This window comes from Manis pentadactyla, chromosome 9 (genome assembly GCF_030020395.1).
Source record: "Manis pentadactyla isolate mManPen7 chromosome 9, mManPen7.hap1, whole genome shotgun sequence".
NCBI classification, from domain to species: domain Eukaryota; kingdom Metazoa; phylum Chordata; class Mammalia; order Pholidota; family Manidae; genus Manis; species Manis pentadactyla.
The window spans coordinates 105675315-105702901 of record NC_080027.1 but is presented as its reverse complement, the minus strand read 5'-3'; the positions used below and the strand labels follow the sequence as shown (position 1 = coordinate 105702901).

The window sequence follows — 27587 nt, the reverse complement described above, 5'->3', positions numbered from 1 at the left end:
CATTCCCATCTTCTGAAGGGCATTCACATCTCAGTGGTTGATTGCAAAACACAGTGACCTGCTCAGGTTACTCACGGTGGGAATCCTTGTTAGGACCCACACGTGTCCACAGGAGGCAGTTACCTTGCAGGAATGATGGAATGGGCCCCGTGCCCCTGCCAGGCCTCCAGGCAGCTGGACCCAGATCCAGGACGGCTCTCGGGGCCCTGCTAGGGGCTTGGGTCCATTCCCTGTGCTGTCCTGTGGTGACCTGCCTCTTCTCTGGCCAGGAGTCTGCTCCTTGTCTTCCCCCTGACATCTTGCCTAATGTTTCCCTCTATGCCCATGGCTTTTCTCTACCTCAGAGCTTTGCTTACTCGTGTGTTTTTTTTTTTCCCCATATTTCTTCCTCTCTCCAGCTTGAAGTGGCCCTTATGGCCTGGACTCCCCATCTGTGCTTTTACTAGGCATCTCTCTGAGCTCTGCTTCTGCTAACTTATGCCTGGTTTGTTCTGTATTCCCTGTTTCAGATTCCTAAGGAGAATCTGATTAGCTCATCTTTTTGTGCCGAGCTGTGTCATGGGTCACTGCCTAGTCTGTAGGCGGGCTGCCCTTCAGTGAGGTGCCCACCCTGAGAGGGTCAGGTGGAGGGAAGGGGTGGGGGAGGAGGGGCAGCTGCCCCTAGAAGGAGCTGTGGACGAACAGTAAGAGTGGCATGCGCTGGCCTCCCCATCTCTTCATAAACCTTCCTGCCACTGTTCCTCACCCTGGAGTCATCTGGCAGCCTATGAGAAATGACTGAAAATTAAGTTCTGGGAGCTAAATATTTTTAAGGTCAGAAAAGGAAAATCATTAAAGTGACTGTAGCTACCAAAGACTATGTTAAGAGCTTTACATTTATTATTTTGCTTCCTGCTCTCAACACTTGATAACGTGGACACTGTAATCCTTACTGGACTTAAATAACCTGTTCAAAACAAACCAGTATTTAGTAAAAACCCGGTCTGACTCCCAAATCATGCCCAATTGTACTCCTTTCACAGGTAACTGGGTATCTTTAGCATTTTCTTCACCTGCATCAAATTGAGCAGCTGTGAAATAAGTCCGTTGGTATTGGAGTTGTGATGGGAGCCATCCTAAGCTGGTGCCCAGATGGAGGGGAGCAGCGTGGTGAAGTTAGGGAGATGCTGCACCCTGAATCAGGATCCCTGCTGTCTGTGCTGTGGAGCTGCAGCGCCTCCTTCAGGCCGTTCTCCCAGCAGATGTGAACGCACCATGTAGAAGCCTTCTGTGACGTGTATTATCACGGCTCCATCATTTATATGACAGATATGCACACCTGCAGGCTTAATTGCTTCAATTTTCTCGAGTCCCTGATAGGTTTATGGCCTGCCTCAATTCCAGTAAAACTGAAGCAATCTAGATTGGATGAAAAAGTGTCTTACTCCAATCAATCTCTTGAACAGACCCAGACTCCACTGCTGATGACAGACTTTCTCTCTAGACAGGATAATTAAAGAGGCAGAGCCAGCTACTTTTTAAAGTCCCTTCATCTTGGTTTCATCATCTATAACACAATCTTAGAAACTCTGGGCAGGAGACATCTTTTCTTCTCCGATCCACCCCGCAAATGACTGGCCATCTTGGCAAAAGCTGTATTTCCCTTCTATTCATTTCATTCCAGATGCCAGGCAGCCCAGGCTTCCTGGTTTGCTCCTATGAGGTTAGCGGATGTAGTGAGGGATTTCTCTTGCGGTTTAAGGATCCCTCACCTTGACTGAAAGGTTTGCCCAGAAAAAAGAAAAGCCATCTTTATGCTAGGAGCTCTTTTCCCACCAAATCCAGGTCTGGCTCTTTGTGAAGAACCAAAGATAACACAAAATGGGATAACAATATCCCTTAAATGGTCTAGGAAACTTCTAGCAAAGAAAGTAAAGCTATCTAGCATATGTTTTCTATCAATGGAACATTTTAAATATCAAGTTTTTTAAAAAAGCAAAGGTTTCAAAAACTAATAGATTATTAAATGACTGTAAAATAATGTGTGCTAAACAGAAATAAATCGACTAAAAATAGATTTTTGTAACAATCAGGGGTGCAAGAGATCTTTATAAGACATTAAGAAAAGGTGCCAGTCAAAAAATCCTCAAATACTTTCATTATTATGGAGGAGAAAAATGAGAAAAGTAACTGATGGAATGACTTTTCTTGGTTTTTACTGAAGGATTTGTGAAACTTCAACAAACATGTTACTTCCTGAAATTTAGGAACTTAAACAACTCAGAGTGAGTACTAAGAATACCCCAAACCTGGTAATAAGAAAATTATTGGTGCTGCATAAGATAAGCCCATGTAGAATTTCAGAGATGAAATTAGGGAAAATACTGTCATCATATCTAGTTCAACCTGACCTGGTGAATCATCCCTGTTTGTAAGGACTCTGAGCCATTACTGGGGCAGACTACTGAAGTCACTACAATGGATGAGCTCTTTAAATACTTTAGTATGTGTTGAGCCTAGCTTGAGTGTAAGGGGTGGGAACAGGGGTGACAAGCATGGTGATAGTGGGAGTCTGTAAAAGGAAATCAAGTCTAAATGTCCACTGTCCCATTGGGGTGTACCACCCATGGATCAAGGGATCAGATTTTCAAGCTTTGCTAGGTTCTACCTTTAAAATCTATTTTTTAAAAAAGAAATGCTAAGTTACCACCATATTTGTTGGTCATGGAACCAGAGTTATGAAAGCAGTATAATTAATAGTCTTTATACATGATTTAGGTGCTACTAAACTTTAGATACTAGAAAGTTAAGCTGATGGAGACAGACTGCAAGAAGATCATTAGAACTTATGTCAGAGAATGGAAGAGAGGGGAGATGACTTTCCTGGCATCGACTTCAAGGTAATGCCCTCCCTGATACAGGGTCTAGCAATAGTTATAAAAAAAAAGACTCTGGGTCATGTCATTAATGATTCAAAGATAACCCAGAGCTCATTAAAATCATTCTCTGAAAACATCGACCCAATATGCTGTTCTGCCTACAGAAGGGAAACAAAATGTCATGAAGGGCATGGGAAACACTACAGTATTCTACACTTGCGTAGGACCATTTTGATTTCTTACCAGGAATAAAATAAGTCATTCTTGTCACTAATTTTTAATGATCATATTAGTATTAACAATAACTACAACACCTATTTCTCATAATTTGAATTTTCTCATAATTTCCATGTGCATTTTTATTTTAATAGCCCTGTGAAGTAGACGTTTAATAGCCCTGTTTTCTGGAAGATAGAGAAACGGAGGCATCAAGATTTCAGAGATAATAGGTGCAGGAGCCTTGTCTCAGATTTAGCTTTTATAATATTTGGATCCTTCCTATTTCTGCTATGCTACATTACTCCACTCTAGGGAATGTATTTAATGGACCCCGAGAAAGTGCACAGAAAGGCAGCTATAATGGCCAGTAGGAAATGGGTGTGGCTCTACAAAGGCAGAATAAAAAGCCTGACACATACTAGACACAACAGCCAAATATGGATGAAAGAAATATGAATGAGTCTGCTGATACAAAGGCACAGACTAAGAAAAGAATGTGAGCCATATTTCTCACATAGATATATGTGACCTTGTTCACCAAATACTGCACTGCTAGAATTCAAAGCTCTATTTGAAACCTAAGGAAGGTGAGTTTAGGGCAAATGAAAGGAAGTACCACTTCAGCCAGATGCTATTAGTCATAGTGAACTTATTTCTCAAAGTGTGGTGCAGTCAGAAATATAGATGTAAATAAGACAAAAAAGATACTGAAAATTTCATGAATGAAAAAGACATCATTGCAAAGAGGCTGGGATTGACCTCAGCTTGAAGACTGGTGTCAGAGAGGATACGTGCCCCTGGATACAGCTCTGTGACTCTTTGGCCACCGAATGAGGACTGGATGGAGAAGCTGTCAGCTGTCCCTAACTTTCTATCTTTGCATCCTGACTCCAGTGTTATAACAACTCATTCCTGTTACCATCTCTTGTGTTCATGGTCTGCTGGCTTGATTATGAAAATTATGCTGTAGTCCTTTGGAGAGTGCTCTTAACAACGTCAGAAGCAAAGAGCCCAGCACTTTCTTCATTTTGCAAAACTCAGTTAACACTGCTTTAGTTATAGCCTCTAATTAATGGGCCAGTGCTACTAGGTAGGAAATGGAACTATCAGCGCCATTTCCACCTGTTCATTTCCAGGTCTGTGGTACTATAGGGTATGCTACGACCAGCTAAGAAGGCAAACTAACCATGGCAGGTCATCTTGCAGTGGAAATATGTGTGGAGCATTGGTGAAAATTAAGAATTAACCCCCACAGGAAATGTCATGTCAGTTAGTATATGAGAATAGTAACAAGGATATGGCAGAAAGTCAGGAGAAATGGGGCAAGGAACACAAGAGAGGAACCTGGACAAAGGGGCAGCCTGCCCAGTTTCAGGCTCCCCAGCTATTGGTGAAGTAGGTTGGTTAGAAATTGTATTATAAAAGGGGGTATAGATTAGGGTGGCCCATAGCAAAGAGCCAGGAAAGTATGGTGCTTCAGAACCCAGACTCAGAGCTAGACATCCTGTTTGCAGCCTCCTCCACATGGTAAGTATGTGATGCAGGGAAGTTACTTAGATGTTCTGTTTCTCAGCCCTCTCATGTGTAATTGTTATCTACCTCGTACAATAGCTGTGAGGGTGAAATGAATTAATATATTCAAAAACCCTTAGATAGTGCCTGTCTTACAGTAAATACTTCGTAAACATTAGCCATTATTCTGAACTTGATCAATAGCATTTGTTTGATGGCTGATGTGTATACATGCAGCCATACAATGCCTTCCTACTTTTCACTGAGGTCAAAAGAAGAGCATATATAGACAGATTATTGGGTTCCTATTCATGGGTTCCCACTCCCCATTCTCATGACCTTGGCAGACGACACCAAGGACATTATCTCCCTTATCTTATTATTATGATGTTTCTGCAGCCTCTTCCTTGGTCAGGGTGCAAAAGGTGAAGTCGATTTTTTGGCCTGGATGCCAATAACCCCTCCCTGGATCTGATACTAACTGGCCAGTGAACAGAGCGAGGCTCCTAGAAGAGTGTGTTCCTTTCCTGGAGTCACAAATACGGCGAGTTCACTAACTTCTTGGTGCCTCACTGTCCTTCTCCTGGGATAATAATAGTTCTACCTTACAGGCTGTCAGGTAGCGTAAGGACAGTGTATGTGTCTAGCCCATTACCTACCATGACCTGAGTGCTCAGTACAAGTTAGCTTTCAGGAAAAATTATAATAATTATCAGTTGTCCTACTTTATTCTTGTCATATTTAGCCTGATGATCATATCATCCGGCACTTTATGAACACTAAGCCTGTGCAGAGCATGAATTCAAACTCTTGTATGTGGAGGTCAGAAAAAGAGGAAAACATCCCTAGTGCCCTGGGGTATATATGATAATAAACACACAGACTCCGACACACGCCACAGAGCAGTGGCCAGCGCAGACAAGGGGAAGGACAGTAGACTTGTGGAGTGGTGCCACTGATGAATGCAAAGTGGTGGGCAGGCGTCCCCTGTTCCCTAAAGCCCATCCTTTGTAAAGAACACCAGGCTCCTATTTTTGGTCAGCACCCAAATGTGTGCTTTGTGTAGAGGGCCTGTCGGGGACAAGGGGCTTTAAATTAGTGCAGAATAGAGAGAGGGCTATAATCGAAGAAAGAGAAGAAAAGTGGAAAGACCTTAGTTCGCAACTGGTCGTGTCAGCTGTTCCCAGCTGAGCAGCAACATATTTTAGCAATCAAGTGACCTTGTAAATTATTATCCTTTTAAATCATTATCATTCACCCAGCAGGGACTAGACAGCTAGATCACCATTTCTATGGTGATATCTGTCAGGTCATTTGGAGGTCATCTCGACCCCTTTGGTAATGAGCACTCACACCAATTAGCCTGTAGAAATGGGCTCAAGGCAGAGTCCAGACCAGTGACTGGGAGAGAGGAAGAGGCAGCTCTCCTTACTGGGAAGTCATGTGAGATTGCCATGTGATTTGTGTACTAGTGTGAATTAGCTGATAACTCAATTTCATTCCTGTGTCTACAAGCCTAAATTTCAAACTCTGACAGTGTTTACTATTGATGTATGTCTTCAGTATATTTAATTCATTAAGCTGAAAGACAAGCACAGTGGTTCATAATTTCTCAGTACTTATTTATACATCACTTTGGAAGACAGCACAGTTTGGTAGAAAGAGCACTGTGCTAGGAGTCAGAAGGTTGGATTTGACCGTTAACTCCATCTATTTAGCTCTGGCCCTTGAGAGGGTCTTTGGTCTTGTGATTCAGATTTTGTAAACCTACCATACAGGACTGATGAATGAAAAGGGAAGGGGGCCTGTGAGAAAGGTTTTTGCAAGTTGTAACAGTGATTATAAGAAGGAATGTTTAAGAGATTAGAATATATTTTAGACTTTAATTTCTTTTAAGAATTCTAAACTTGGGACTTCACTTGCAAAGAGAAGAGATTTCAGTTTTGGACCTTAACTTCTTTGGATCTTATAAGAACAAGAGGATTTAATTCGTTTTCGTTTTCCAGCATTTAATATTATATGCAATGGTAATCAAATGCAGCATCTATTGCTCTAATTGTTAACAGGTTTTCAAAAATGGACGCATATATCTTTGTACAACACATCTGATTTTTTCCTCGCTTGGTTTTATTTTCATAATAAATGAAATAGAACATTTTCTTTTTTCTATTTTAAAATAAACATTTTTCCTTGGGAAATCTCTTTTAAAAAGGGAGTTTTTCATGTGCTTGAGTCTTTATAGAATTCCCACTCTCTCCCCTTTCTCAGGCTGAATAACACAACAGAGATACATTAAGGTTATTACCACTTCTCATCTTTTACTTTGTGGGAAATGTAAGGTTCAACCCCAAGAAAGGCAATTACAGACCATAGAAAGATAGAAAATAAACCCAGAGAATTTTAGAGTGAAAGAGAGGCTTTAGAAGTCACATTGACCCTTACCTCCCCCTTTCCCGTAGGAAGAAATGGTTTAGAGAGGAGCCTAGACAAAGGACTGGCCTGCCCAGTTTCAGGCTCCCCAGCTATGTTCATGCAAGAAGGCAATGTCATGTCAGCAAGGTGGGCTCACAAGTCTGTAGCAATGAGGTAGAAAGCTTTGTTCCCCAGGATGAAGATGATAAAGGAAGGTTCCACTTGAGAACATTACCTCTTGGCATTTATGATAACAAGCCTTTACACAGATTAGTCTGCAGAAAAGAACTCAGTTTACCACTGAAGGAAGCTGAGCTGTTATTTTACCACCACCTCCAACTGGTCTTTCTCTCTTTCTTGACCACAGTTACCATTCCCATGTCCCTCTGGAAGGACCTGCCTGTTTTTAATCTATGAGTGTATTGCTGAATGTTTGACAGCAAGCTCCCTGGAGCTAGCTTTGTTTGGTCATGGACAGCATGGCATCCCGCAGTGAAAGCCCCTGTGGCTGGATATGAAAGCAAAAACAGTGTAAAGTAGAGTTTTATCAGAGATAACTAAGAAGTGCTCAATTTGCTAATGAGCATTAGGAAGTGAACCAGTATGACTTAGCCTAGGTTCCTCCCTGGGACTGAGCTGATCTGGACTTGTGGTTCCTGGATAAGAAGATATGAAGACTCTTAGGTACCATTTGTTTAACTCTGTCAAGAAATATTGCTCAATTTTAGAATTTATATGGGTGATACTAATAATGACAACAGAGTGTTAATAATGACAATGATGGTAGTGATGTTGATTGGTGTTGATCATATGCCAGACACTGCTAAATACTTGACGTCTGTTATCCTGGAGTTGCTATTTGCAAAGTGGGAGAATGGGAATTGAAATAGTGGAAAGAAACAGTGCCCTTGAAGCCAGGAGGTCTGGGATTTTTTTCTCCCTAATTTTAGTATTTACAAATTAGGTGAACTTGGCAAGTGGGTTGCTTTATCTGGAACTCATTATCAGTAAAATGGGAGCATAAATACCTACATTGAAAGGGTCATTGAGGATTAAGTTAGCTTGTGAATGTTGAAAGGAATTTTTAGCACAGCCAGTGCATAGTAGGCTCATTATTACTTGCTGAGTAGAATCATAGATGATAAGAACTGAAATACAAGTGGATGAGCATTAGAAACAGAGATGGATCAAGACAGTTTAGGACAAGCGACAGGCTGTTCTCCTTTTGTAAGTCATTTGCAGATGATACTTTGTCAAATATCATTTTCTTTCCCTATCCACATTATAAGGTGAGAACCATCAAGAGAACCTCACTAAAAGAGTTCAGGATCAGAGAATTATACCAAATACTAAGCTCTTTGTTAACGAAAGACCAGAGTACAGAGAAAGGATTTGGGATGAACAGAGCTCTTACTGGGTCTAATGGGCAGTTTCCCGGCAATCACCCTCACCCAGCTCCCTGTTTTCTGAAACCCAGGCGTCCACATTGCTTCCAAGGCCGCACTGCTGGGAAGTGGCCCCCAAGGACTTGCAAAGCTTAAATCAGAATTCCAGTCATGAAACCAGAGGCTTCAAAATGACTTATTCTCATTACAATGTATGAAATGATCCGTAAATACATATTTTAACATTACTGAGTTTAAATATTATTACACTTCTTACTTATGTCAGATTTTGTTAAATGCGTGCCGTTATCTCAATTTACAAAGGTCAGTAGGGTGGCAGTGCAGAATAGAACTAGATATATTTAAAATTTTTCTTAGCAGTACATCTGTGGCTCAGATAACCCTGCCTTTTTCAAAGAGCTTTGGGCTTTTTTTTTTCTCCCTTTAAATGAGACTTTAATGAGTATCATGTGGATAAACTCTTTGCAGAGGATTGAAAAGATCCAGAGAAACACTGTAGTAGGAACAAGCAAACCATTTTGGATGAAATCATAAGCCATTTGAATGCCTCCTCATCTCTCCGGTTGTGTCAGAGCCCTTTGGCTGCATTTTCCCCCACAGGAATGTTTTCATCTCCATGGCTAGGTAAATAGAATGTTCGTGTAGTTGCTCGATTGCTATTCATGCCAGCACAGAGTAGCTTAGATGACCTACTTCCAGCAGCATCCATAGAAAGGTCTGCTGCTTTCCATCAAGTCTGATTTAAAAAGCCACCCTCTGCTTCCCACAGCTCCTGTTCCTTCCCACCCCCAGAGACAGCATGCTGTGGACTCTCAAGAGTCCTTATTTCTTTCTCTCTATACTCCTGCTTCTGTGTTTGGTTCATTTTAGTCCATCTTAGACCCCGTCTAGAAAAAGAGAGGTGGGTGGGCAGCTTTAAAGGAAGTTAACATTTCTGATTTTTAGAATATAGCTCTCTAAAGGGATCTCAGTAGGGCCACAGAGAGAGAGATTGGGTGAAGTTTTGTTTTTAGACCTGTCTGCATAAACATAAAAGGTAAATAACTCATTGGAAGCCATTTAGAGGCATCAATATATGGATGATTCTTGCTTCCTGGGGACCGCCGATTGGAGTGTTCATAGGTCACTATCATGAGTTTCAGTGCAGCCAGTCTTTATTTTGTAAGTTGACAGGTTGGGCGGAGCTTGTAGCATTCCAGACTCCACGAGGAAAGTCTGATTTGAAATAGTCCCAACTTTATCCAGTTGGCATGCAAAAAATATACTCAGCCTGTATCTGACTTGTTGTCTAACTAGAGCCAGGTGTCACGTGTGGTTTTGTGTCACTGAATACCATGATTAGAGCTGGGGAGTCCTTAGAGACCTAGTCCCACATCTCAAGATGAGAAAAGTGAGCTCCAGGGAGATTAGAGCAGCCTCATTCTCCCAGTCCCTGTCCAGGGCTCCCTAACCTGCTGATCCGTTTCTCATCACTGGATCACTTGTGCTTTGAGGCACTCTTGTTTTTAAATTTGAGAGCAAATGTCACTGAGCAGAGGAAATAGAAATTCAATTATCCTTCTCTTTGTTCCAAGTAGATGTTTCTATTCCAAGTCTCAGCAAGTCAGGAATGTTCTAGCTACTTGAAAAAGGAACCTCCTATGCTTCTGTTAGGTGAGCGATTCTTGAAATTTTAAGCCATTTTACTCCAGAGCTTTTGCTCACAGGGCTCTGTGGCCATTGCTCAGCCCTGTTTGGAGGCAAAGGAGCAAGCATGAGATGATAAGGCAGACAGTGCATTGAACAGAGGAAGCCCTAGTGAGAGTTCCGTTCTCTCCATTCAGTGGGACTCTGAACATCTTCACAAAAGAATTTCCTGGCTTTGCTGTCTTGCATTGTTGTTCATGCAGTCAGGCCTATATAGGCATAAATTCCAAGCTAATCATTGGTGCTCCTGGCATCTGTCCTGGTTGAATTCAGACCCAGCAGGGCACCTTATTTTGTGTGGTGCTCACTCTGGAATGTGGAATTGTATCCCTTCAGAACTCCATGCCAGATGGGCCTGGTGGTGCAAGAGCCAGCTCAGCCCAAGGAATGTCATTTCTCTGGCTGGTCTCCTTTGCTCACTTCTCTTGACTTTGTCCTGTCTTTTTGCATCCTTGTTTGTGTTTCATCTGTCCCTCATCCTCCTTCACAGATGGCCAGGACATTAATGTGCTGCTGTCATTATGTCTATGGAACAAGTTAGGGTCTTCAGAGGCTGTCATTCCAGAGACATTAAAGACTGGGGTCACATTGATACCAGGGTAAAGATCTTCAGGATAATTAGTGATCCTTTGCTGTTATTAACCCTTGACTTAAGCACATTAGTTTCTAACACAGGTGTTGAAAGTTAATGCCACTGTTAATAGTCTCAGGTGGAAGACCATAATGAAACCATGTGGGGAGCTAGACCTACCATCAATATCTTTCCAAGTCTGAAACATGGAAAAGAGTTTCAGAGGCGGGAGCTGGGGGGAAGGGAAGCAAAAAGGAATGGAAGAAAAAGAGGAATTTGATCACTGGCCTTTTGGTAAACTTAATGATAGTCACTGATGGACAAGATGCATTTGTTATTCTTAGTGTTGGACAGTTGGCTTATCACTGCCAAAGATCTGAGCTTCATCTTCGTCACATACGGAAACAGAATGGTAGCTGAGCCAGCATAGTAGGGAGGGGTGGCTAGATCCTATTTTTAGAGATGTTCCCTTTTCCTCAAAAGTCTTTTGTAAAGAATATAAAGCTTTCCACAATACTACACTTCATAGAATTCAAAAACAACCCAGCAAAACTGATAACCCTTACCTTACCCCTTCCCATTCCCTAACAGCAGGGAATTCTTTGGTAGTGCATTTTATTTGTCTTCCAGTTGATCCAGTTCCTTTCTAACTCTGCCCCCAGGGAATCCCTGAGAAGCCCTATTAGATTTGGTTTAGAGGAAGGAGTTCTAAGATTAACAGCAAGTTTGAAGATCCTGATCTAAGCAAGGTCTTCTAATAGTAATGGCCATCGGGGAGTGTTATCATCAACCTTGAAGGACAGCCAGGTCAGTTCATCAGGTGTCCTCCACACGAGGCCAAGAATGGATAAGTTAATTCTTCCTCCTGGCTTGGCCTCACCATCTGCGCAACCTCATTACGACCTGGCTGGACTCAGCTTGAAAGCCCACCTTGTCCAGAATGCCAGGACTGCTCTCAGCCACTCTCATTCCTTCAGTTAATTAAAGCATCATTGAGAATTGCTGTGGTTCAGATCCAGATTGGACTTTAAAATGCCCAGTTCTTTGGAAGAGGGCATCATGGATTCGGTCCTCTGTGATGTTATCTCTTGGGGAAATTTTGGTCCTGACTCGGTGTGTTGCCTTAGCAGCTCAGTGTGGGGATTGTCAGCATGAGGGATGCCTAACAAAGGACCAGACACTTGGGTGGTATGAAGAGGTTTTAACACCCTGAAAAGGCATTTCTGTAGTAAGGTTTGGGTACCTAAGCTAGCCCCACAAATAGTGCTACAGGCTCCCCGCATACAAGCTAACATTAGAACGATGACAAGGACTAATTGAAAAGTGATTTCATCTCGCTCTCCATCTCTCTGCCTTTCCCCATCCCAGATTATTCTCTGGCATGACTCTCCCTGGCCCAAAGTCCCATAATCCTTGTTGCCTATGGGTGCAGAAGCTCCAAGGTTTCTTTCTTAGAAACCACATACCTGCATCAGCATGAATGAGAACCTTTCTCAGCAGCCTGAGTTCCCATCTGAAGAAGCCCTGGCTCCTAAAGGCTCTGATCATATCATCCCAAACTGGTCCACCCGTGCTTGGGACAATGAAATGATTGTCTCTAGGTGGCCATGAGAAGCACACCCTTTTGGATTTAGAATCATGGATGTGAAGTTACAAAAGGATCTTGAAACTCATGTTTGCAGCTCCTTCTTATGCAGATGAGAAGACTCAAAGCGAGGCATCTCATTCCAGATTACTGGAGACTTAGGTCTTCTCAGCTCCAGTTCAGTATTCTGGTCCCTGCAAACTATAGGATGAGAGTCACAGTGAGACTGTGATGGAGTCCCATCTGTCTTCTACTCTCTTTCTGCATTCTTGATCTTTCTAAACCATGGCTCTGTTGGCTGTTCTGGTTAATAAAACCATAGGTGACTTTCTGTTAGCTTTGAACTTCTCAAACTGACATTGGTAGCTTTCACAGTTGACATCAATCTGCGTTTTTAGCCTCTGCCCTCCACCCCTCCTCTCCCTAGCCTCACCCTGCAGGGTAGCCAGACCTCCTGCCATTCTGCGAACGCACATCAGCCAGCTGTTCTTTTGTACATGATGCTCTCTTCATCTGGAATTGCCTCCCAACATTTCTCCCCATTTTCTCCCCTCCTGTGAGTTTTCATGCCCAGCCAAGTTCCACCCTGTCACTCAGCATGCTGTTGCCATTTAGAGTACTTCTGCATGGCCACATCTTCAGTTTCTTATTAGATCAAAAGCTCCTTGTGAGCAGGGGCCACGTGGCCCAGTTCGCTGAATAGGGCACAGACAGCGCGCTGCAAAATCTTGGTGGTGTACCGGGAGTAAATGGCACCCTGGTTTCCAGGCAGTTACGCAACTTGGGAGATGGGAGGTGTGTGGTGGGGAAGAAGGGGCATGCTGGACCTCAAGGCGGTCTTACCATTCAGGAGGTGTCGGGCCACAGGGTGGCGTTGCCTGTGGTGTTCACGCGACCTGTGGCATCTTAGGTTGACTGTGTCAGCTCCTGTGTGCTTGCTTTAATCAAACACTAAGTGAAGGCTCAGTCTGAGCCTCATCTGGAGCCCCCAGAAGGCCTCAGACCAGAGCAACTATTTCATCGCCTCCGTATTTGCTCCTTCTGGGTGTCAGGGCAGGCTTGCATTGATCAAGCAGTTTCTGAGAATTTCCTCTTCCTGAGATATTCTGCTGACGTCCAGACCAACGATGTTCCAAGCTCTGCTCTCAGCCTCATCATGATAAAATTCGCATTTACTCTACCCTGTGCAGTTTTTCACTGGTTGACACAGGCCAGATATAGCATAAGTAAGTAAGTACCAGGTTTAGGATTCTGGCTCTCCCATGTCAGATTCTTCCAGGAGAGGAAACAAAGCTGATGAAGAAGCTATCCTATAATTTCTTGAATCTAAAAAATGACAGTCACTTTCACTGGCAGGCCTGGTGCCCTCCTTGCTTCACCCTCTGTGCTGAGCCTGGTCTGGGCAGAATCAGGATACCACACTGTCCAGAGGGATGGGCATGAATAACCCACAGTGAGGTTCAGGGGGCTGGCCTGGAAGCTGAGGCCAGAGATTCTGTGTTCTCAGTCCACCTCCTGTGGGAGCATTTTGTCAAGAGCCCTGCTGCCTCTGTCCTTCCCTTGGTACCATCATTCCTAGAACCCTGGAACAGCACAGCTTCCTCAAAACAAGTCTTAGACTGCCGATGGGTATAGGTTTCTTTGGCAGCTGATGAAAGTGGTCTGGAATTAGAATGATGACGGTGGTGAATATCCTGAAAATGGAACCATACACTTCGAAAGGGTGGATTTTAGGGCATGTGGATTACATCTCAATTTTATAAGAAGTCATGGAATCCTAAGACCTTGTGCAAAAAATTAAAATAGTGCAGCACCAAAACTCCTAAAAGACCATATGAACTTTCTACTCTGGTGTTTCCTCTCTGCATGTTCAAAGGTCATGTCCTCTGATGTGTGTGTTGTGGGTGAGGGGATCTGATAGAAGTCCGTCCATCTTATTCCCTGTTCTGTGTCAGGCTGGGGTGACCTTGTCTGGGTATTTGTTTCCACAGTTAAAGCAGTGGCAATAAGTCTGACCTACTTGATGAAGCTCTCCTAGAAAATAAGAATCTGGTTTAAGAGCTTTAGATGTATGAGGTGCTAGATTCCTTCCGAGAGCTACCGGAAGGGCTGAAGTGGCACCCAGTGCATGTGGAATAAATCCCAGGCTGGGTCAGAGCCGGTGTGGGTAGGAGACTGGAAGCGTGTTGCTCTGGGTGATTTAATTATGCCATTAGGTGCCCTATTAGGAGCCGTTACTGCTTGTGATTTTTATGTCTTGGTGAGAAGAAGAATGTGTTTGGTTATTACTGTGATGGCAGGCGAGGGCCCTGTGGGAGGAGGGGGAGTTTCCCCGGAGGAATCTTCCTGATGCTTTATGTGAAGCCTTGATGAGTGGTTAGAAAGGGTGAGCCTGGGTAGGGGATGTGATCGGAGCGCTTGCAGTAAAGTGTCCAGGGCTGCTGCTGGGCTCAGTGGGCATCCTGGGAGGCACACCCAAGGGCTTCTCTTGACCTGGGAATCTGGAAGAGGAAAGGTGAACCCCGGAAGCCCGTGTCACTCACTGACTCACTTAAGTAGTGAGTAGGGGCTGTGCCTGCAGAAAACCAAGACCCGGATGCAGGGGATCTTCTGTTCCCCCCTCCGCCCTCTGTAGCTTCCTGGATACTGTGTCCATCACATCCCAGAGCATGGACAGTTTCCCATCCCAGTGGGATGTCTGGGTCTCTGGGCTATTAGGGAGAGGGGTTAGGGATGGAGGGGCGCTCTGATCACCCTGTCTTTGCTGCCCTCTCATCCTTCATCACACTCCCAAGTTTCCTCTTCTGCTGGGTCTGTAGGATGGTAGGACAGGATAGAAAATCATATCAGTGTCTTGTTGGGACAGGCTGATGACCTGTGGCTCTACAAACCCTTCTCACTGACCTACCCTGAGAGGACCAGTTGATATTCTTCCTCCTCCCTGATTCTCCTCTTCCCACCTCTCTACCCACTAAATGGAAGTCCATTCACCATTCAAGGTCCAACATCAGTATCATCTTCTGAGGAGGCTGCTTTCTGCCCCTCTTATATTGTCTACCCAGGCAAGATTAGGCTTTCATTCTTCTGTGTCCCCCTAAAACTTAGTTATGCACATGGTGTAACACTTGCCACTCATAGGTTGCTTTGGGAGAACTTGTTGATAGTCTCTTTAAGAGTACTATCCTAGTGCCTAGAACGGTGCCTGGTGAATAATACTTGCCCAATATTTGTCTGTTAAATAAATTAATGAATAAATATATAAATAAATGAAGAAAGAACATCATTTATGCCCTCCCACAAATACTAAAAAGATATTTATAAACTCCATAAATATTTAAAATTGCTTTCCTCTTTATAGTGTAGTACTTGATGAGACTACTATTCTAAATGTGTCTTATTAAATCTTTTTTATGTCTATGGAATTGTTATTATTATTATTATTTTGGTTAAAGGTGATAAATTTTGAGAGAAGAAGCCATGCCTTAAAAAAAAAAAAGAAATATTATAAAGTAATGCTTTGCCAAAGTGTATTCAGCAGAATATTCGTTTCCTAGGATGATAACAGTTGTTAAGGTAAAAATGATGCTGAGACCAAATGAAGTTTAAGAAAGGCCGGCTTGATCAGGTCTCTCTTGTAGGATGTCTCAAAGCTTTGAGATGGGGTTGCTTAGAGATATTCGCAAGAGGGACATGTAGCTTAGCACCTACAGTGTGAAGTGCATAGAGGTTTCTGGTATTTTGTTATTAGTTGTTGATGACAGTTCAGTGCCTTGATCTAGAGACCTGAGAGCAGGTGAGTGCTTGTGCCTGTGATAAGGGCCCACTGCTTCACCATCCTCTCCACTCATACCACCTCTGCTCTGCAAAAGTGAAGACAACAATTAAAGGGAATTAAAACATTACCAGCCATAGCAAGTATCAAACATCTCTAGTGGACTAGGCAGCAATGACTGTGATTTTAGAAATAATCTGCCAGCCCCAGATGCTCTGCAGTAAACTCCCAGGACTGTTCCATAAGTGCCAGTTCTCTGCACAGTAATTACCAACGCTCTCCTTGGTAGATTCACTCATGTCTAGGAGTAATTGCTAGGGGACTGAGATTTTCAAATTTACACGAGGCAAACAACCTTGTATTTACCTCGAGGGGTTATCAGGGTATTCAAACTGTGCTGGGTAAAAGATACTATTGATCATAGAAATATGGGGAAGAACTTGAATTTTCACCTCAGTGTTTTTCTCGATGGGTGAGATCCTGGCTCACTAGATTATAGTGCAAAGAATTGTGGGGGACAATTCTCTTTCTCTTGGCATCTTTTCCTTTCCTTGAGATTTGGAGCAGTCATAAGCCTGATGTAACCCAAGTTGGAATCCTTTGTTGTCTTTAGGTGACACTGGCTAATTGGTACCCATGTCTAGGAAGAAGGTGAATAAGAAAGTTTGGACTGGTGCAGTTGGAATTCTGACCTGTGCCTTTGGTGTCTGTCCTCTAGAGATCTCAGGGAACACAGAGGACATCCCTCTGGTGCGCTGGAGGCAGCAGTGGCTGGAGAATGGTACGCTGCTTTTTCACATCCATCACCAAGATGGTGCCCCGAGCCTCCCTGGACAAGAACCAACCGAAGAACCCCAGCATGAGTCAGCAGAAGAGGAGCTGAGGATCCTGCACATCTCAGTCATGGTAAGAGCAGCTAAGGCCATGGCTTAATGTCACCTTGACATTAAGAGTCTTGGTGCAAAGGTATAGCTGTCTCAGAACCAACTCCATAGTGGTGAGTGGTCATGCTAATAAGTAAATGCCCCATTTATGGGAAATGCCTCCCCTGTGCTCTAAGTAAAAGTTGCAATTATTTCTATAGCACCATTGCCCAACTCTTCTCTCTAGGAACATGCCTAGACATGGAGTAGCTTTTAGAAACCAGAGACAATGTCAGATGGGTGCCATGTCTTGGTAAAACCAATGTATCATCTGCTCCTGTGGAGGGCAGGGGCTATTTCACTGTTTGGAAACCCAATGGAGAACCAATTTAGATGTTGGTCTACACTTTAATTCATCTATTACTCTGGTACCACCACTGAATGCTGCTTCATTTTGTGTGTCAGGCTGGGAAAACACTGAGCACATTCTAGATATATAAAAATTTCCATTATTCAAATATTCGGCCTTGGAAATCTCCCCATTAAATATCTCATAAAATCTCAGAATGTAAGCCTTCCATTGCTTCCTTAACCTGCATCCCCATGGATAACTGGCTTGCTGGATTCCTTGCTTACACACAAGCTACTTTATGTAAACTGTATAGTCAAGAAAAGAGCCGTTGGAGAGCAGATAGTAAACCTCAAGGTCCAGCGATACCAGAAGGCAGACAGGTAAATGAGACTGCTCTGTCTCGCATTTACACATTAATTGAGGTTTATAGCATGGGAGTTATACTTACACATCTTTAATCAAAGACCAGCGTCTCCTCTTTCAGAGAAAGTTGTCTTCTTCAATATCACTTGCAGTTTCCAGGGAGCAGTGACATTAGGCAGATCAGCCGAGTCACAGCCTGGGCGTTGATTGGGGTGAAAGATGTAGAGACCACATTGTCTTCACATTTATAATATGATGTGACTCAAAAGAAGGGCACCATGGTCGACATCCCACCAGCTACCCACAGCTCCCGTCAGTGTGGGAAGCATGGACAGTTTTTGTTTTGTTTTGTTTCTTTTTGTCCAAGATCATTTCAAAGAACCAGTCTTTGGCACACCAAAGACATGTTCAGGGTGAAGAAAATTGTACAGAGAAGCCCAAGAACTAAGTTTGGGTGTGACTGTGTCTGAAAGACCCTGACTACAAGGGGCTCAGACAGGAAATGCATCCAAGGGTATGTCTAATGGGAGCTGGGGGAGAGGGTGAGGATCTGTGGAGAGCCAGTCTAAAGCTTGCCCTGATGACTGTGTCTTATCTTCAGTGCAGCACAGTGCCCACCTTCTATCCTCAGAATGAGGTGCTCCCATGAGTTCTCCAGAGAAGCACGTGTGTGTGCATGGCGGTGGAATTGGAGGGTGTACACACATGTTTTGGGGGTGGATGTCATTGAACATAGAAATGTGCTGACCAAGGATGCCAAAGGATTGGAGGAAATAGATTGTGCCCTTAAAATATAAGAACCCCTATGAAAAGCTGTGCATTACTAGTGCTTTTTTTTTTTTTTGAGACCCCCTTGGGCAGGAATTAATGGACAATGGATGATGAAATGGACAGAGAAAAAAGTTAGTCTTAAAGCTGCCCCTGAGATCTTCCCTTCATTTGCTGCTGGTCACCCAAGGCAGATCAACAAGGATGCTCTGTTTTACAAATAAAACGGAAGAGATTATTCTTCAACTTTATGTTACTTTATTCTATGTTATTTCAACTAAGCTGGAGGGGCAAAGGCTGAAAGGGCATGTGTGAAGGGTGAAGGTGGGCAAGTCTTATGTTTGTTTCTGGATTGAACTCTTGGATGTGGATAGGGTCACATCTCCATGAAAAATTCAGGAGAGCTTTTGACTTCTGCAAGGAAACAGGACTCCAGAGTGAAGATGTGGCCCCTTCCTCCCGTCCTCAACCAAGACGTCAAGTCAGTGGCGTCTCCTGCAGCCCCACCTGCCTTCTCAGCATACTCCATTCCCATTCCGTGCCACACCGCCTCTCCTGTCCTTAACATTCCAGGCTAGAAACAGATTCAAAGGTTGAAGTTGTGTAACTGCCTTCAGCTTAAAAATCAAGCCTGAGGGTATCTCATTTGAAGGTGCCGTTCCTGGAATCTCTGATGGCTTCTTCTTAAGAAACTCAGGGATTGGTAGACTTTATATTATCCTCTTTATACCATATTCTGTGGAGGTAAAGTCGGCAGCCATTTGCGGTATCTGGAATACCAGCGTTATAAATGTCAGAAGACAGCAAAATCCTTCGACTAGCAACAGTGTGTTGGGCAGTGAAATGCACTTAAATGAAATCTTATTACCCAACGCCTGTTAGTTATGAAATAACAATAGCGGGGCTATTGGTCATTAGCTGTAACGATCAATATTGATGCAGTTTTCAGTTTGGATCCAAATAGCATGATTCAAAAAAGAGAAAAGTTAAGGTGATTATGAAAACATGAATACAACCAGCCTTTTTCTCTCTTGTTAAGAAAATGTATATTTAAAAGCTTAACCGATAAGCCTAAATATTTCCAATATGTGCTGAGGGAATTAATGGTTCTGTGAAAACCTTCAAGTTGACATTTCTCTCATTTTGTGTTTACATTTTTCTCATCCATATTGCTTCAACGCAGGGAGCACTGTTTATTTTTATATTTTGCATTTACTATCTTTTGCTTTAAACCCAAAATATAAGTAATGAGAGAATGAAATGCAAAGGAAAACCTTTTTTTGTATCCCTTTGACACTCTATGAATGAGAATTGCTAAGTCCTCTCTTACACTGCGCCCAAGATAAATATACCAGCAGCAAAATCATGGGCCTGCAGAAAACCAATACCTCAGCTGATAACCTGGCAATTTGAAACTTTGAAAACCCTTTTGCTTTTCTTATTTTTCAATCACATCCTAAAATTTGTGAATTATTTTTTCCCAAAGAGGTACTACATCCCTTCCTGAAATCTTATATCATTGCTTTGAGGGTCAAACAATGTATATTAACCTCCTGCACAATCCAAACTTGGCTGAAGAGATTTCAAATTTTGGAAGATAATTGACTTTTAAAACTACAAAAGTCCACAAGGTTATACTTCTGCAAACTCTTGAGTAAGTGAAAGGAAATTCATCAAATGAAAATTGATGCAGGTTTAAACCAGAAATCAAGGAATTCTTCAGTTATAAGCAAATTGTTTACTCCATAGAGGATCAGGTTTTACTATGAATTTAGATTAGATAGTCAGCCTGTGTGGATTTAAATTTCCATATTGTACTTTTGCTAATTTACCATATGATCTGCATTTTTCTTCTTAAAAGTGTGCCAAAGAATTTAATGGTGCATAATAGAATTTTAATGTATCATCTATATTTCACTTTTGTAATTAAAGATGACAATGTTAATAGACTTCCTATATGTATATAGGTTGGTTAAGAACATTTTTCACAGCATGTAGCCTTTCAAAAATGTTTTGGTTTGATGTGTGTGTGTGTGTAATTTTTTTTTTGAAATAGAGATAACTGCCACTGGTAGATGATACCTTTTGTAGTCACCCTTCTTAGGCACACTTCACAATTGTGGGAAAAAATAATCTTTGAGTATTTGTCTTCCCCCGTCAGTATCTTGTGACCAGAACCCATCCACGAAGGCTGAGGGCTGCTCAGGGCGACTAGCCCAGTGGCCAGTGTCTGCAGGTCCTGTGGCCTTCGATTGCTGGCTCCTCAGGTGTCCTCAGGCTCCTTGTTTCTAGGGGCCCAGGTGACAGGTGAGCCCAGGACACAGAGTTTTCTTTCGGGCAAAAAAATGTAGAGAACAAGGTTCAAGGACGAAACTGACCAGAGGTGCTCTTGTAGAATCCCAGGGTCCAGGCAGGAGAATGGGCACACCGGGGCAGCTCCTTCTGGGAGAGTAACACTAGGGGGTAGGCTACTACCAAGCACACAGATCACACCTAGGGCTGCGTTTCCAGGACTGCAGGCAGCTTTGTGCCTGAGGACTGACCCTTCCTTGCTCATCCTTGTCTTACTGATTCGTCCCTGCTCAAGTTCAGTGCAGCTGCCTTCATTTCATTCCTAAAGCTCAGCTACTTCTAGGGCAGGCAAGAGCAGTTCCAAGCCTGGTCATTGCTCTGCACCACCAAGACCATCATCATTCAGTGTCTGTGGATACCAGCAAGTACGCGAGATACTTTTTCTGGCAACATGTTTTGCCTTCAGCAAATTAGTTACAAAAATTCATTAGCAAATTCATTAGTCAAGGCCACTTTTGCATCTTTATTATCAATTGATATTATTTGTTTAGCTCAACTGAGGATGCCCTAGTTTATCAGGGCAATCCCTCTGCTCTTTAAGAACAAATGGAGGGGTTCAGACATGTCTTAGGTAAACACTAAGAACAGAATTACAGTCATAAATGGGGGAGGGACAAAAGACAGGTCCTGATTCAGTTCAGGGAACCTTTCTAGTAGTTCAAACCATCCATCATGGGGCCGGACTGACTTTCTGGCCATCCGGCCTGCTTACCAAAGCCATCATTGTGGACTGGGCCTCCCATTAGGAAAATGGTGGGCAGTGCCTAACACAATCAGCAAGTTCCCTAAAAAAAACCCAAAAGATCTTTGCTCTTGGGGTGTCTGACGGATTGATGTGCAAAAGCCTGGAGATCCCAGCGTCCACTTGGGGGCCATCCCAAGTGCCAAAGGGGGGTTGGCTTGCAAACCTCTCCACACCCCTGGCACTACAGTTTGGCTATGCATTTCTTGCCAAGATGCACTGGGCACAGACAGATACATGTGAGTCTGTTAGCCATTGCAGTTGCTCAGCTAATCTGTTATGCTTCCTGCCTTCCCATATTCCTATAGAGTGGAAGCTAGAGTGTAGTGGGAAGAAACACTGGGGTTAGAGTCAAAAGGTGGCTTCAAATCCTAGCTTGCACTTGAGGTCATCTGCTGACCTTTCTGGCAGCTTCATTATCATCTCATCTGTGAAATGTGTACATCCACTTTTTAGGCTTTTTAGTTTTACAGAAAGGCAATCCACTCAGGCCTTCCCTGTAATGGAGTTAAGGGAGACAGGAATCTTCTGATAAAAAAACAAAACAAAACAAAAAAAAACAACTCCACAAAGCAGAATTCCACAGAGGAACTGGATGGTTGTGCTGGGTGCACGTCATCCCGTGAGCCCAGCCTCAGGAGTGTGTGCCTGGGCTCGTGTGCACCTGTGCCCATTGTCCCTGTTGACCATGGGCTCCTTTGTCCAGTCAACTCTGTAAATCTTCTCCCTTTTGATATTTTTATATATTTGTACTATCCATTTTCTCATCAAATCACCTCACTTATGACCCCTTCTGACTTCTCTCGGCTTCACGGTGTTTCCAACTTTGTTCCTATGGCTTCCAGATTTCCTGCTTGTCCCCTGATTCTAAATCCTTAGGGAGACAAGCAGATGGACCTCACTAGGTACCATAGTACCTGTTTGTCCAGAGCCTTCGTGTCAAGTTACTGCATAGGTGGACGTAACCCAACCTTCTCCTGTTGGCTATGGGGAGGTAGGTCTAGTGGGTGCAGAAAATGACCACACTTGTTCCAGGCCCATCTCAGAGGCAGAGAAGCCATGATTCCACAGTTTACTTGTTCAATGGAGTGGGCATGCGGCAATCTGAGGTGTTGAGATGCCACCATAATTATATCATCATCATCATCATCATCGTCATCTTGTTTTGGATACTATGTACCAGATACTACTCTTAGTACTTCCAATGCATATTAGCTTATTTTGTGTTCTCATCACAACACCATGAGGTAGGGCTTGTTATTATCCCATTTCACTGATGAAGGGACTGAGGGCCTCACAAACTAAGGAACTTGCCTAAAGTTAAACAACTGTGAGGGTGCAGAGCCAGGATGTGAATTGAGACAGCTGGCAGAGTCTAGACCCTATACTCCAAGGAACACCCAGCTCACAGCCTGAACCACGGCGAGTGCCAGTATGTATTTATTAACATATTCTTTTACCTGCTTTTGTGTTCTGTTGACTTTTGACCGCTGAGACACATTCACCATTGTCACTTCAAAGCTAGTAACTCTATGAGCACTAGGACCCCAGCCAAGGTGGAGTACACATCTTTCTTCCTGTGGCTACACCAGGCACCTAGCCCCAGAAACTCAGCTTCTGTTCAGCTTGGCTACACCCACCTGCCGACCTTGGCTGCAGCCGCACCACTTCACAGCTGGCACTGGGTTTATTGGCAGGCAATGGACGAGGGCAGCTGGGGACTTACAACTCTAAAATTGTGAAAGTCATGTAACAATAAGCTTAGGTTTCTCATATACGTACTATTGCACTTCCACAGTAAAATTTAGGAAGCTAAGAAAGCATTTTTAAAGCGTTATTGACCTATCATTGATTTAAAAGAATCATTGACTCATTCAGTCATTTAGGTATTGATTCCTTTAACAGTATCTGTTAGGCTTCAGATTTTTTTTTTTTAGCCACTAAGGAGATAGAAAATTAATAAGACAAGCTTCTGCTTTCAAGGAACATTTAATCGTATTAATACTTAACATTTGAGGATAGCCTTTGGCAGAACAGAGAGCCAGGTGGAATGTCTTTCTTTTCCATTCCTTACATCCTGTTTTCAATTCTGTTCTTCTCTTTCTTGAGGCTTATAGAGGCCTTAAGTGACCCCCTTTCTCCAGACAGCAAGGAAAAAGAAACCACATTTTCACAAGGATAGTAATGGTTCTTAACAAATTGATGTGATGTTCTGTTCATTGGTTTAGTTCACTTGATATAGAAGCCAACAAATTACTTTTAAGTGCTCAGTTCCCCAAATCCTTGAAGATTCTTTTGAAGGCAGAGTCATAATCTCTGTAGGGTTTAAATCAATATGAAGAACTGGTCCTACTCATAGTAAGAAAGCTACCACTATGTCTCTGGCAATGTATGGGATCATTTTTATTCAGAATATAATCAATTCCCATAACAACCTTGAGAAATGAATGGGAATTCCCCCATTTTTCAGATGTGAACACTGAGACTTGGAGAAAGTAAATCACTCTGCAAGGTCACACAGGTGGAGCCAGCATCCACGGCAGGTGTATGAGACTTCAGGCCTCACTCTGCCGTAAGACTGCTGCTTGGTGGCATCAGGCTCGGCCGCCAAGCAGTTTTCCAGGCTGTGGAGTAATTTTGCTTCTTTTTGTTAGCACGGCAGAAACCCTTCCTTGGTGAAAATTAGGAAGGCTCCTATAGAATTGGGCAAGAGGCTGCGACATCTGGGCCAGCTCAAAAGGTGTAGATCTGGGTTGGCAATCAGATCAAGCACTGCAAAGAAGCCTGGGGTCAGCTCTGAGCAAAGGTCACCGAGAAGCCAACAAGTCAAAGGACACTAAGTGATGGCACTGGCCTTCGGTGAGGTAGTTTAGAGCAAGGCCTTTGCTATCAGAGACACCTGTGTGAATCCTAGTTCAACCATTTACTAACTGTTCTAGTGTCCTTGGACAAATGGCTTAATTTCTTTAAACTCACTTTCCTTATTTGTAAAATGGAATAATAATGGCTTCTAGTTCTTAGGGCTGTCTTGATGGTTAAATGAGATTATTCTTATTAAGTGCTTCTTACAATGCCTGGCCCCTGGGAAGTGCTCAGTAACTATTAACGAGGTAAACTCTTGGGGTGCCATGCAAGCTGCCTGTAACCATTCTGTACGCAGTGTATTACCGGAGGGCCCCCTACCTCAGGGAGCCAGTAAAGCAGGTGGGATCATAGCAACCACTTTCAGGAGCCCTAGAGGAACTGTGCTCAGGGAAAATGACTGGGGCAATTAAGGATGTTAGGGCGACAGAATCGGGCCCATTACAAAGCTGGGATGTGGTCATGTACATCCAGGGCATTGTTAAGCCACTTTTGTTTCATTGTTTACAGTGTTTCCTAGAAACTATCTTGCAGTTTAGGATGATAATCCCAGATCCAAGCTTCCTCGGCAGAACTTCGCTAATGTATTTATTTTTTCATCAAACCAAATGACGTCATTATGGGAATTCCTCTTCTGCCCAGGCATCCACCATGCAAGATCGTCTTTGGATCTTTTTCCTTTACCCTGCAGCCTCTATTTGTTGAAAAAAAGTTGCTATTGCAGTATAGTTGGTATAATATTATACTAGTTTCAGATGTACAGTAAGTGTAGTTACCATCTGTCACCATACAAAGTTGTTAACAATATTATTGACTATATTCCCTATGCTGTACTTTTCATCCCTATGACTTATTTATTTTATAACTGAAAGTTTATACCTCTTGATCTCCTTCACCTGTTTCATTCATGCCCCCACTCCCCTCCTTTCTGGCAACCACCAGTTTATTCTCTGTATTTATGAATCTGTTTCTGAGCTATTTATTTATTTATTTTCTGAATTCCACATATGAATGAAATCATATTGCATTTGTCTTTCTCTGCCCAACTATTTCACTTAGCATTATATCCTCTAGGTCCATCCATGTTGTCACAAATGGCAAGAGTTCATTCCTTTTTTGTGGCTGAGTAATATTCCACTGTATATATATAAACCACATCTTTATCCATTCACCTACTGATAAACACTAACTCAAAAAGATATATGCACCCCTGTGTTTATTGCACATTATTAAGAGCCAAGAAATGAAACTAACCTAAGTGTCCATCTATAGGTAAATGATATACAAAGATTGTTATAACTCACATTCACAATAGTAAAAAGTCATGGAATGGTAGGTGATGTTCATGGCCAGCATTGGTGGAAAAACTCAGATATCCTTATTCGTAATGTTATTATCTTTCCACTAGATCATGCTGTCTTCTCCTCACCTTCTACTCATCTCTAAAATTTTAAGATTGACTCACAGACCTGAAATTTGCCTTTAAATATGACTTCAAACCCATCCCCACAGGCCGTGGTTGGAGACAGACTACATTTGGATATAGTAGATGTAGCCAGCCGTATGCCCACAGAGAGAAAACTCTAGCACAGATAATGGAAGAAAATTAGGCTGGGGTCTGTAAAGTGACAAATGGGGAACGTTTTCAGCTTTGCAGGTCATATGAGTTCTATTGCAGCTACCAAGTTCTTGACATTGTAGTGTCAAAGCTGTCACATAATATATAAATAAATTAATGTGGTTGTGTTCTGATAAAACTTTATTTACAAAAACAAGCAGTGGGCTGTATTTCCCCCAGAAGCCATAGTTTGGTGATCCCAATCTAGACTTTCTCCTTATTTTACCTATAGAGCCTAGACAGAGATTAAAATCTAACAACTTGGCAGAAGCAATGGGGTCCTGTTTGCAGAATGGAAGATAAGAGTTTGCTAGCTTTAGTCAAACTCACATAGATTAATTATAATTGTCACCTAAGGCAGGCATTGACAAAGATTATTCTTTTCTACAAATTCAAGGCATATGGTATTCACAAATTCAGGTGAAATACAAGCACATTAGCCTCTCCTGAGATGTATTGATGAGTTTCATGAAGACAAAAATTGATGAAAACATGTGTGGAGACTTGAGAAGTATATACAGGATACTGATTAGCAAATAAGTTATTTTTTCTTCCCTGTGAGCCTCATGGCTCTGGCTTGGTTTCAATTTTGACATATACTGTAGACTTTTATGAAATGCCTTCATATGTTAAATCAGCTCCTTATAGCAAAATACCTAATGGAAGTGTACACACACATGGAATTAGAATTATGCTTCCAGACATCATGATGAAGTTGTATTGTGTGGGGACTGATTTCTGAGGACTCTAAGGGTTAGTGGTGGCTGTCTGCCTTGCTTATGAGGCTGAGGGAGGGCAAAGCATTTTAAGACTTCACCTCATAAAATACCCTCTCGAGTATTTGCCAAAGTTCATTGAAAGTCTTGCCTATACAAGAGGCTGGTGTCAGTAGCCCTCCTCTGGGTCATGTAGTGGTCTCCACAGTCTACCCAAGGAGGTCAGGAGCTTCCTGTTGCTGCCTTGCTATGTACGATTCTTCTGATACCCCTCTCACTGCTGCTGACATCCATGAATAGCCCTAGAGATGAGTCACGTGGCCTTATAACCTGGGATGAATCAGATGCCCAGCTTACTGAGATACTGAACTGAGGCTGACAGCAGTGGCTGCTCATGGAGCAGAAGCTGGGACCTTCTGGGCATGGTTCGCAGTCCCAAAGTTTGCTTAAGGTGGGTGCTGCTGTTCCAAGACCATAAAGAGGACCCCCGTGTGAGATCCCCAAGGGAGATCAGACACCAGGTGTTTAGTAAAAGGTTCAACCTTTGGTTTCCTGCCTGCATAGATCTTGTCTGAAGAAGAAGATGGAAGGCTATGGGACTCAGACACATAACATTTTGAATGTGCAAGAGTGAGCATGTCAGAATTTGTCATTTGTGGGCCTTAGCTACATTTTTATGAAGCAAGGGAAGCTGCCACATAGAACAAACTCCTAAGGGCTCTGCTTCCCAACAGTGATTTAAAACATCCCTCTCTTATTCTCTTTTAATCCCCTCAATGTCATGGAGTGTATACACCCAAGTCACCATGCCTGGACTCTCAGCTGGCTGTGCCAGTCCCCAGGCCCGCTCACCGTCAGGGCTCTGCTGACCAGAGCAAGTGGCCTTGGCACTCAGGGCCTCCAGCCCCCACTAGGACTGCCTTCCTTCAG

The 27587-nt window shown here is 43.0% G+C and overlaps 1 protein-coding gene across 2 annotated transcripts in view; it reads left to right on the top strand.

The window, feature by feature from the left end:
- Positions 1-27587, top strand: part of ASTN1 (astrotactin 1) — a 283553-nt gene that overhangs the window by 88089 nt on the left and 167877 nt on the right. For both annotated transcript variants that reach the window (XM_036916747.2, XM_036916748.2), the window contains exon 2: positions 16740-16927. In XM_036916747.2, the coding sequence (XP_036772642.2) occupies positions 16740-16927 (188 nt within the window). The remainder of the gene's footprint in view (positions 1-16739; positions 16928-27587) is intronic.